At 36.7% G+C, this 12,139-nt stretch overlaps 1 protein-coding gene and 1 pseudogene across 1 annotated transcript; both read right to left on the bottom strand.

The window, feature by feature from the left end:
- Window positions 1–2,023: 2,023 nt before the first annotated feature.
- On the bottom strand, window positions 2,024–3,549 carry LOC137724426 (GDSL esterase/lipase At5g55050-like; annotated as a pseudogene).
- Window positions 3,550–4,123: 574 nt separating this feature from the next.
- On the bottom strand, window positions 4,124–8,507 carry LOC137725679 (L-ascorbate oxidase homolog). The gene is made up of 8 exons (XM_068464449.2): window positions 8,165–8,507; window positions 7,931–8,040; window positions 6,467–6,737; window positions 6,228–6,330; window positions 5,768–6,110; window positions 5,052–5,417; window positions 4,847–4,925; window positions 4,124–4,576 (listed from the first exon to the last, which is right to left on the bottom strand). Exons 1-8 carry the CDS (start codon window positions 8,291–8,293, stop codon window positions 4,367–4,369), a joined length of 1,611 nt encoding a protein of 536 aa, XP_068320550.2. The 5' UTR covers window positions 8,294–8,507; the 3' UTR covers window positions 4,124–4,366.
- Window positions 8,508–12,139: the final 3,632 nt, after the last annotated feature.

The raw sequence follows: 12,139 nt of genomic DNA, 5'->3' as shown, positions 1-12,139 counted from the left end.
GGGAGATTAAGATCTAATGTGAAAAGGTTAAGTCGGAATCTGTGAATTTCCTTGATGACCCAGGGAAGCGCAGGCCACGTCAGTGCTAGAGCAACAAAGGAGAACAAATTTTATGTTGTTTTTTCAAGTAAGAGCTAGGTAATGGGGAATTTATGTTGCATGGAATGGTTTAGAATTGTAGTCCTGGAGCGTACACTTACAAATACAAGAGGTTAATTGAGGGGGGATTTTGCATAGTGATTACCTATATATGGCCGGTTTGATCGTTGACGAAGTTCTTCCTTTGTCAAGTATAATGATGATGAACTTACAAACACAAGAGGTTAACTAAAAGCGGATTTGGCACTTTCCTCACTAGCTAACTTTGCTTACGTAGTAATAGCTACTGATTCAATGCGTTCAAACACAAATACTCGCAGTGACATCTATAATAGAGGTGAGACTCATGTAGAACTGATTAAACTTGCTGCCGCCTTTCCAACTCTTTCGTACATTCGTTTCGAGTTTTATACAAAATTTGGTTGTTTATGGGAATATACTTTGTAAACACATTCTCTAACACAAACAAGGAGCTTAGTGGCCTGTTCATTTGTCCTCATTGGCCTAATTAAATACACCAATTTGCAATTAAACTTCTTCTTCTTCTTTTTCTTTCTAAAATAAGATAGTTGTACAATATGTTTGTTCCCTTGGCTTCTCATACGCGAAGCACAAATCGATTATGAGCCAAAGTAACTGACTGCATTTTGTTGCTAAACTGTATAAATGTCACAATAATAATGTGACAATCGAAAATTTTATGCTCAATAATTCCACTTTTGAATTTGATACGTATGAATCTACTTGCACACAAAAAAAAAAAAAAAAAAAAAAAAAAAAAAAAAAAAATCGAAGTTTCCATTACCAGTGATTTACCTTAACTTTCAATCCAAGTTGTCTGATTTTGAAGCAGCAATGATGCTTCAGCAATCTCAGCAAACACAAAAGACACCATCCGATGTTGTTGGGACGTATAGATAATTAGCCTGGAGTACACGTGGTATGGCAACTGGCAAGGTTGATGGAAAGATGGATATCTACTCCTATGGAGTAGTGCTTCTATAACTTGTCACTGGGAAAGAGGCGATTCAATCTCACCAGGAGATCCGCAAAATATTGATGAAAACTGCACAACTCTGCCTATGCATTCATCGTATACCTAGAAGGCCAACTACGAAAACACTGACCCTTGTTTTCTACTCCTTCATGCAGGAAAAAAGAAGAAGAGGAAACACCTAATCTGGTATTCAATACTTTAATTCTGAGAAGATAACTTGTGTGACATCCCACATCGCCCAAGGGAGTGATCCTTAAATGTATATTCCCATCCCTACCTAACACGAGGCCTTTTGGGAGCTCACTGGCTTCGGGTTCCGTTGGAACTCCGAAGTTAAGCGAGAAGGGGGCTTGAGCAATCCCATGATGGGTGACCCACTGGGAAGTTGCTCGTGAGTTCCCAAAAACAAAACCGTGAGGGCGTGGTCGAGGTCCAAAGTGGACAATATCGTGCTACGGTGGAGTGGGGCCCGGAAAGTGGTTCCGCCCGGGCCGGGATGTGACAACTTGTGTACCAAGTTATCAACACGATGCGTGAGAAACTCAAAACATTTACTTTGCAGGCAACTTTCAGATTTTTGGTTAAGAATTTGTTTCATTGATAGTTGTATACAAGTTTTCCAATGTTTCTTGAAACTTTATTGTGCCCAATTAATTGTTCTAATTAACTGGCATGACTCACTGAATGAAGCCACATATCAAATATTTTAATGTTTATTTTCACTTCTTGTATACAAGAAATTGTATTCTTAATTAGAAATTCATTGATCATGTCATATGATTCCTGCAAATAAAAACATGTTCATTACAGATTGGAGTTTGAAGAAGCAGAAAATTTAAAAATCTGCTTACGTAACTTGTCAATTCAATTCCAATTGTTTTCTTCTCATGGATACAGTTATCACTTCAAAATGGTTACTCTGTACCATTAAGCCATGGCCAACTGAGCAAAATTTATTGGGGTTACGAATTGTGGTCCACCATTGAAGAGGGTCACAGCTGCTAACTTAGAAGCAGCCTCTGTTGGATGATATAGATCCCAGAACAAGTAATTGTCGCGATTCAAACAAAGATTGGCATACGGACTGCAGAAGGATTCACCGTTGAGCTTCCCAGCTCCGCAACGTGCAGCTTCCACTTGTGTAAAATCTAAAAAATAAAGAGGAATTTGATGGTAATTAGATTGTGCGTTTTCCTTCAACTCCTAGCTGCAGGGTCTCGTTTGCTAACTGTTTGGAAGTTGGTTGGTAATAACTATTTTTAGAAGGTACAAAATGAAAACAGAAAACGAAATAGTTATTAAACGGGCCTTAAGAAAATGTACAAAATGAGAAATTACTGAACTGACAGAGTATTGACTTACTAAATGGAAGAGGATTCTGAATGACATTTATTGTCATCTCAAATGCATTCCCAAGTGCATACTTGATGTCCTTACATTCTGAGCTCAGCTTGAACATTAAGGCATCCAACCTTCCATGGAAAGCTACTGCAAGATCGTTCAAATCCTCCAAACATCCGCTGGTAGTGTTGTGAATCCTTTGAGACGGGCAGCATCCAATCGGGGCAACGCTAATGATGCCAAACTTCCTCGCTCCAAGATCAATTAAATTCTGCAATTTCAATACAGGGCTCAGCTAAACTACGAAAAGGTCATTGCTACCAATGCTGATGAAGAACAAAGACTTCTTAGTTACTTTCCTCCTCCCTTTTATGGCGGTAAGATTTCTCTTGACGGTAGCAAATTGTTGTATCTGCTCTGTTAATGACACAACATTTTTTTGATTGATGGATGGGGCAGCAAGCGGAGTTTTCTCTGGTGTTCCAAACTTCATTAGACTCAGCTGAAACAAGAAAATGAGAAAACTGTAAAAAAATGTTTCTTTTCCAACATCTCATGCTTACAAAGATAACAATTTTCTGAATAATGCACCGATGTTTTTCCAGTAATGTCAAGAAGGCCTGACCCTCCAGAAGCAAAGTTAACTCCATTAAACCTCTTCTTGCGAAGAGATTTAACTTTAAGAGAAAGAAAAGGTGGCGGACTTCTCCTGAGACTGAGTATCTGAGCTATGATCACCACAAGAAAAGCAATGGGTTAAGTTAAGCTTTATAATCCATGCAGGGTTTAGGGTTCATTTTATTATTGACATATCATTCGATAAAGATAAAGACATAGACGTTCTGTCTAGAGAATAACTGTATATACTAACCGAGAAAATCAGCACTATTGAGGCCATTGCTGAACCTTCCAGTGGGTTTTGAGGAAGGAAAGTCAATGCCATTGTGTGGAAAGTTAGCCCTAGCCGTGCTGGTGGGCAAGAAGTTATTGGTTCCAACGTCCCGTTGAGTCACCTAGTACGAAGATTAGTGGCGCACCTGGTCTGATGAACTAACAACAGCTACAGCCACACAGAGGACCAGAGAAACAACAACCCATGATTTGTTTGCCATGAGAGATTTAGATATAACTAAAAGAAATAATTAAGTTAATCAAACAGTGTGTACCCAAAAAATTTAATGTTAGTGAAAGCTTCACTTTCCCTTTCGAATCAATTAAGATCGAAAGGGGAATTTATATGCATGGAAATGCTTTAGAATATGCATGCAAATGCTTTGGATTTGTCATACTGTGTTTACCTATGGCCGGTTTGAGCATTGGCCAAATATTTAATTGCTTCGTTAAGTATTTAATAATCATGAACTTCATGTTAAATATGATGATAAGAACTATGGTGCACTACACTTCGCTCACGTGTTCGATTTTGTTTAAGTAGTAATAGTTACTAACTCAACGCTTTGAGACACAATCATATGCAACATATCTTTAATAAAAGCGAGACCCATATTATAAAATAGATTAGGGTTTTACAAATTAATGTTTAATTACTGATCACTTTGTAAACGCATAGTACTAAACGAATTTGGTTGTTTTATTAGTGATTACTTTGTAAACACATGATACTTAAGTCCATAGTTGTCTGACACAATCAAGGAGGACAGTGGCCTGTTTATTTGTCCTCACCAATTTGCAATCAAATTTCTTTATTTTTCTTCTTTAATAATGATAAATAAACTACAATATGTTTGTTCCACTTGGCTTTTAATACATGAAGCACAGATTAATTACATGCCAAAGAATTAACTGAAAGCTTCATTTTTATTGCCAAAGTATAAATGTTACAATTTCTGTAGCAAAAGAATGTGATTAATTTATATAATTGTAATGGTTAATCAATTTTGTGTATAATCATCCTCAGCAGCTTGTTGATTAAGGTCTGGTTGTTCTGCCAGCAGCCCTACCACAAAGAAGGGCATTTCTGGGAATTGGGTACTCATCCCTAGTTGACTCCACAGGCGAGTAAACTCGTAGGTAAAATTGTTGTCCAAGGTATTGCCTCGCCCAAAACTCACTCCTCACATTCCACATACCAACATTGTCCAAAGCAATGTATATTGCAGTCCATGACTTTGGATACACCTGTCACATAATCAAAACCAAAACTTTAATCACGTGTAACACGAATTATTGTATGTGCCGGTTATATATAATATATGCTTCAAAATACAAATGAAGATTATATTGTTATATGATAGGGTTATGTTCATGCTCTACTTCCTACCTTGATTATACCACATTTAAATATGTGAAGAGTATAGCCGGAATTTAATACGATTCACTCTTATTGTTCACCCTTCTCACTTTTTGTATATCGTTGAACCAATTTTTAGCATCATTAGGGCAACTAACCTGTGTGGTACTTCTTGAAACTGCATCTCTAAGGTTGTATTCGTTCCGACTAGCTGGTGTCCATTTACCTCCATCCATTCTGAAATTCAAGTAAAAAAAAATGTGAGAATTACTAATCAAATTTACCATCTTTAAACTCATTGAATTATGCAGATATATATATATATATATATATATATTATTATTATTATTACTGTGTACTTACCCAACAACCCAGAAGGAGTAACCATCCAAGTGAAAACTTTGCACAATGTTTTCCTTGTTCTCAAACACAATCTCAACAAAAGCCCTAAAATCAGCACCCATGACTGAAGTGTCAAGGTACATGTTTTGGTGAGTGGGATAATCTGAGATGCTTCCAACCTTAAAAACTCCATCAATCTTGAAGTAATCCGCAAGCTTCAATGGTGTGTCAGCAGGGATGAAAGATACACTGTTCACTGCATATCTTTGCTTCCCACTTACTTGAGCTGCTGAGCTCTGTAGCATGATTGTTCTGCTCACATTCACAAGACCATAGTGGTAGGAGCCTTGTGGGTTTGGTCTTGGTCCACTTGCTGTCAAATTAGTCCTGAAAAATGTCCAAAATATAGATGTTAGATAGGGGCACAACAACTACAAATGAAGCATGGATCCGGACTCGGAATCCTTTTAATTAAATGACACATTTCATTGATCCAATACTATAGATTGTCTGCTTAATGCACATCTCTAGTAGAACGGAAGATGGTAAATTGGATGTCTTGTCAAACCCAAGTGTATAAAGTGGATTAGATGCTACCTAATGGTGCGAGACTGGTGAGAGCTTTTCAATTGATACTATCGTATAGATTATTATACTACATAACTAATAGAGACGAGATTCACTTATATAAATGGATTCAACCTAGTAATGAGCTAGATATGGTAAAAGTCACATACCTAATGGAGCGGGCCTGGCTAAGAGACCAGCCAGTTTGGGTGGGGCCACCAGGAATTGGGCCGGAAACTTGACGGGCGGAGTTACCGTAGTGAAAAATTGCAGTGCTGGTGAGGACCTTGCTGGTGAAACGAGTTGACACAGCAATGTAGTAGTCCTGAGGGGCCTGATCTGCTGTGACGAGCACAGAGTAGGACTGTCCCACGTGGATATCAAGTGACTCGTAAGTGGTCTGGAGAGTGTGCGTTCCTTCAACCTCAACCAGCTTCAATGTGTGTCCCTGGATTCTGAAGTTCAGAGAGTTCTGGAGCCCAACATTTGATATTCTAAGCCTGTAGGTTTTACCTGTAAGAAAATAGACAAAAAAAAAAAAAGCTCAAAAAATGGAAAAATGTAAAGCAGTAAAATATTAAAAAAAAAACAATGGACTGTAAGAGTTTAGATGGTGTAGCAAAAATTTACCTTGTTCAAATGTGAAAGTTGTACCACTTGGTCCACGTCCATTGATTAGAACACCATCTGGGAAGGGAAGCCTGTGACCACGATCTAGAATGGCCTTTAATACCTGCAATATTAGGGTAAAAAAATTCAATAAACTACAGTTTCACCTAACCATATACGGAAATACCAACTTGCTCTTAGTTTAGTAGTATCTATATTCTCAGTTATTGAAAGACGTTATAAATTTGAATCTTCATTACCTTGTGATCAGTTTTGTACCAATCTCCAATCAGAATGGAGTAATCCCCAGCTGGTTCTGGGAATGGGACTGGGATTCTGGGCCTGCTGAGGATTTTAATGGCTCCAAAGCCACCGGCAGCTTTCTGGAAGGCAAGAGATGGGAAGTAGTAAAAGCTTCCAATTTGGTCCTTCACTTGTAGTGTGAAGGTGAAGTTCTTGCCTGGTGGGATTGGGCATGTGGTTCCATACACTCCATCTTGGTATGAGTTTCTCCTTTGTTGCACTCCATTCCTGTTTCAAATTCCCCATTTACCAATTAAGTTTCAAATCGAAATTGTTTTACTTCAAAAGTCTAGCAATTACTTAACTCATTTTACGACCAATCATGAATCTTGATCTGATCGTTAATGCATTGTAAACCCTATATGTATCTACAACTAAAATTCGTGTAAGCTTAGATCAATTTATATGCGCGCATGAACGACTGAACTTAATATTGCTACGTCAACAACTGAAATTCCATCTACAATCAATTAAAGAACTCCCAACATAGGCTAGACAAGAGGGAATTGAGTACCGTCTAATCACAAAGTGGAGAGAATTTGGAAATAGTCAATAAAAGTTTCCTTATGAGTTTGGTTTTCTTGACCAAAATTAAATAAATGCGTGTGGCTAACGGCTATAGATGTCAAATTGCAAATGCCAGCAACAAACCCCGTGTAATATTGATTATAAAATATGCATGTCATGTTGTGACTTGTCATTGTCCACCCACATGCAAGATTACGTGACAATTAATCTTACGTGACATATATAGTCGTATAAAACCCAAACCAATTAAAGAAAAATGTAGAAAAACCTATGGATAGATTTATGTATTTGAAAAAAAAAAAAAAAAAATATCTACCACACATTGTTTGGACTTTTGAATAAAAAGCTGGCGATTTGACAAAATAAATTCTGGGCATTAAAATGATCGCGACTTATGTTCATGTGCATGTTTATTGTTTAGACTCTTATCTCACTATCTTGTGATTATATTCTAAAATTAAAATTAAAACAAAAACAAAAAATAGTAGTGTAATATTATATTTTGGGAAGAAAATTAGACTATATATCCTTTACTAATTAGAGAATAAATATTCTTGCGATTACATAATTTAATTAGTTTTTTCGCCTTGTATTACCAGTCAAGATTTAGCCATAACATTTTTGTGCATGTACGAAATGTGTAAATAATATATCAAATTTATCAATTGCTCGAACTAGAAGATTTAGTTTCCATGAAAGTGATTGAAAATAGAGTATTCTTGAAAACATCCTTTAATCCCATTTTAAAAAAAAAAACTTTTCTAGCTACCAATGAATTTAAAAAAAAAATGACAAAATATCCGACCAAAAAAAATGATGACAATGGTGGCCGGGAAAAAATGAAAAATAGAAAAGAAAATGTACGGTAAAGAGCTGGAAGAAAATAATCGGACCATGAAATAAGGAAAGGCTCCGGCAAGCTGTTGTGGACGTTGATAATGAGGTTGTCATTGGTTACAGAATAGATTTCCGGCCCCGGAAACTGACCATTAATAAGAATTCCCTGCAACAAAAATTTGAAGTTTATACAACAGTTAGTCATATAAAAACATAAACATTTTATCAAGTTGAAAGACATGATCGAGGATCATGATCACAGCTGATCAGAGAATAAATGTTTTGAAAACCTGTTGACGAGCACCACCGAGGGGATATATGTCACCATATGTTACGTTCCAGTCGAAGTATCGGTAAGGGTCCTCGGCACTGACAAGACCCAGAACCAAAACAACAGCAGCTAGAAACTTGAGCAGCATTTGGGAGAAGATGGTGGTGATCGAAAAGAGAAATCGAAGAAGAAACAACGGGGGGAGAAGATGAGTGCTCGAGAGCCCAGTGCAATTACAGAGAAGGTTACAGAAGAAAACACTTCAATATGGCAAGAGGTAACAGTCTACGACTTATTTAAAGAGCAAGCAAGCAAGCCAAGGTCCAAAACCTACACGAGTGGCCATATAATTTGTCATTTTCAGTCTGCTACAGTAGAAAGCAATACAATACACACTCATAGCGGTGGAGGGCCCACATGGCAAATAACGATGTGGACCAATGGGGCTGCAACACGTATGAAAATTTGCATATTTGGGTTGGTGAATTGATTGTATTGCCCATGTCCAGTTGGGACTTGGGTGGCGCCGCGCCTTAACCGCGTAAAAGTTTTTCCTCTTGTGCAATCTGCACGGCTGGAATGAGCGGGAAAGCCCGTGAATTCTGACGCGACACACGGCATTTTCATGTGCTGAAAAATTTCTGGTCTACCAAAGAGAAAAAGGGTGTGTGTGTTGTTGGTGGGCGCAAGGAAAAGGAAATAAGTGGTGGGGAAATTAATTTATGGGAACAAGTTAATTAGGAGATTTTTTGAATGGATTTTACGCGGAAACAAATAATTCCCTATGCTTACGGGACATTCTAATTAACTTTATTCTTATTCTTCCTAATGAGTGTTAATTTTTGGATTTTTCTTAAAAAGCATCTGACATACAACCACCGTGAAGCTTCCAATGGATGTCTTTCTAATTATTTTTTTCTTTTGGGTTTGGATGATAGCTGTTTTGAAATTGGAAGACAGATATGAAATTGAATGTTGCAATCCAATATATTAATGATTCTTTTTCTTTCCTTGCTTGATATACTGCATTCACATTTTTACTTGGAAAAAGTAGGATTGTTTTTTTTTATTTTTTATTATTATTATTTTTTTTAATAAGTTAAGGTTCCTTAATTTAAGGTTCCTTAATTAAGGAGTAGTCCAAGGTTCCATATTGCATTCACAGTTGATATACTGCATTCACATCTTTTATAATCACATATAAGTTTTTTTTTTGTTTTTTTTTTTGAAGTGGTGTGCTGCGTTAAATCCAACACGTGGGGGTTAACATATTCTAATATTGGAGTACTGGGGGAGTAGTCTAACATGTGGACAATACATATTGAGTGACATTAGAGTGTGTGAGGCATTAGGCTCAACATGTGGTGTTAACATGCTTTAATGTTATTAAACAATGAAAAGTTCTACCATAAAATTAAACACCCCTCTTTGTTTATGTCAATCGAATTGATAAATCAAACAAAAGCAACTATCAAAACTAAACATATGTGTAGTTCAACTTCAAAATTTAATCACATGCAAATTCCTTAATCATCGATACAAGAATCACATTTCATAGTCTTAACATTTTTACTTTTTATCTGAAGAAAATTGTAATTTATGTAAACCAACCTACATCAATCTATAACCTCAAAGAGAAAGATGATCACAGAAAGAGAGAGAGATTCTTGAGATTTCTTAGAGAGGAAGAAATAAATATTTCATTCACACTAACTGACTTCCTTCTTACAAACTTAGTTTTTTATACAAGTGTAAATCTTAACAACTATAACAGCTTACAAGATAAGTTATCTTTGTAACTGCCTATGTAATCTATTGACAAGAGGCAATCTCTCAGACATTGATCCAATACTCCTAACATCCCCCTCAAGCTCAGTAGTTGAAAACTGAAGCCTGTGATTGAAACAATGCTTCTGGAACAATGATGCAAAAAGACCCTTGGTCAAAATATCAACAAACTGGTCATTAGAAGTAATAACTTAAACTTGTAGAAGTTTCTTAGCTATCCTCTCATGAACAAAGTGAGCAACAATCTCTATATGCTTTGTTCTTTGATGCAGAATCAAATTATAAGTGAGAGCAATAGCTGACATATTATCACAGAAAAGTGTTGGTGGTTAAAAAACTGGATTTTGCTTAAATTTGAGAAGATGTTTAATCCAATCGAGCTCAACAATAGTAAAAGACAAAGCTTGATACTATGCCTCTGTAGAAGACCTAGAAACAGTTTGTTGTTTCTTGGAGGATCACGAAATCAGATTAGAGCCTAAAAACATCCCAATGTTGATCTTCGATCATTAGGGTCACCAGCCCAATCAACATCACTAAAGGCTCTGAGATCTAAATCCTCTTTAACATAATGAATACCACAGCCCTGAGTCCTTTTGAGATACCTAAGAATGCGTTTCATTGCAATATAATAAGATTCCATGGGAGACTACATGAATTGATACACCTGATGAACTGCAAAAACGATATCAGGCTGGGTAAAGGTGAGATATTGCAGTGCCCCAACCAGACTTCGATATAGTGCTGGATTATTAAAAGGTACCCCATCATCCTTTAACAATCTATTATATGGTAAACAAGGTGTAGCACAAGGCTTAGTAGATAACATCTCAAACTTTGTAAGAAACTCAGTGACATATTTGTTCTGAGATAGAAAAATACCATTTGTTTTGTGAACAATCTGAATTCCCAAGAAATAGTGTAACAAGCATAAATCTTTGATGTCAAATTCCTATGTGAGAGCAGTGAAGACCTTAGAAATTGCAGCATCATTACTTCCAATGATGATTATATCATCAACATACAAAAGAAGAATCACAATTGACTAGCTAACAGTTTTAACAAACAGTGAAGTATCAGAATATGTCGTTTGAAATCCCAATGAAAGAAAGAATATTGTGAACCTATCATTCCATGCCCGATGGGCTTGTTTCAGACCATATAATGATTTTGGTAACCTACACACATAATCTGAATGCTTATTGTCAACAAAACCTGGAGGTTGTGCCATATAAACCTCTTCATGAAGAATGCCATGTAAGAAGACATTTTTTACATCTAGCTGCCTTAAAGACCGCCCATAATTTTCAGCCAAGGCTAGAACTAATCTCACTGTGGTTGGTTTAACAACTACGCTAAAAGTCTCACCATAGTCCACCCTTCTTCTTGATTGAACCCCTTGGCAACCAACCTTGCCTTATCAGGAAATGGAACCAATGACCAAGTGCCTTGAGAATAAAGTGTTGCCAATTATTCTTTCATAATTGCAGTCCAAACAGAAGACTTTAAAGCTAATTTGTAGGTTGCAGGTTCAACCTTAGTGAGATCAACACCACCATGTTCATGAATTGCAAATAACAATGCAATTTTCTTAGAAATACCACTTTTGGACCTGGTTTGCATTGGGTGCAAATTAAGTGGGGGAATGGATAACACCACTTGCAAACTCTTAGGATGGAAATCAGGAACCATAAGGACATGAGAGGATGAGGACCGTGTTGATGGAGTGATGGGGTGTTCTTCTGTTGCACTCTGAGAATCTGATGCAGATATAAGCACATGAATTGAACTTGGCATAAGAGCAGGATTTGGCACAGGTGCAGGACTAGGTATACAGTGCACATTTTGGTGATATTGGGGAATTACTAAAACATTTTGATAATCGGGAACAACTACTATTGGTGAAGATACTGAGACTTTGGTAGGAGGGTTGAAATGAGACACTTAAAGAATTAAATCAAAATAAGGGAATTCTGACTCATCAAATAGGACATGCCTAGAATTATAAATCCTTCTATGTAAGACTTCATAACAAATATAACCTTTGAACTTAGATGCATAACCTAGAAAAACACATTTTGTAGTCCTAAGTGGCAATTTGCAACTGTTATATGGTCTAAGCAATGGGAAACAAGAAGAACCAAATACCTTGAGATGATTAATTTCAGGTATTGAATTATATAGAACTGCAAAGGGTGACTTATTG

Source organism: Pyrus communis, chromosome 5 (genome assembly GCF_041283825.1).
Source record: "Pyrus communis isolate YQ-2024b chromosome 5, ASM4128382v1, whole genome shotgun sequence".
Taxonomy (NCBI): Eukaryota; Viridiplantae; Streptophyta; class Magnoliopsida; order Rosales; family Rosaceae; genus Pyrus; species Pyrus communis.
This window is presented reverse-complemented; position numbering and strand designations above follow the sequence as displayed.

Bases quoted from the DNA above. Each gene is read 5' to 3' on its own strand.
- LOC137725679 (XM_068464449.2), bottom strand. From the start codon at position 8,293: ATGCTGCTCAAGTTTCTAGCTGCTGTTGTTTTGGTTCTGGGTCTTGTC. The intron at 8,041-8,164 runs GTTTTCAAAACA...TTTTTGTTGCAG, and splicing joins TCGGTGGTGCTCGTCAACAG to GGAATTCTTATTAATGGTCA. The intron at 6,111-6,227 runs GTAAATTTTTGC...ATTTTCTTACAG, and splicing joins AACTTTCACATTTGAACAAG to GTAAAACCTACAGGCTTAGA.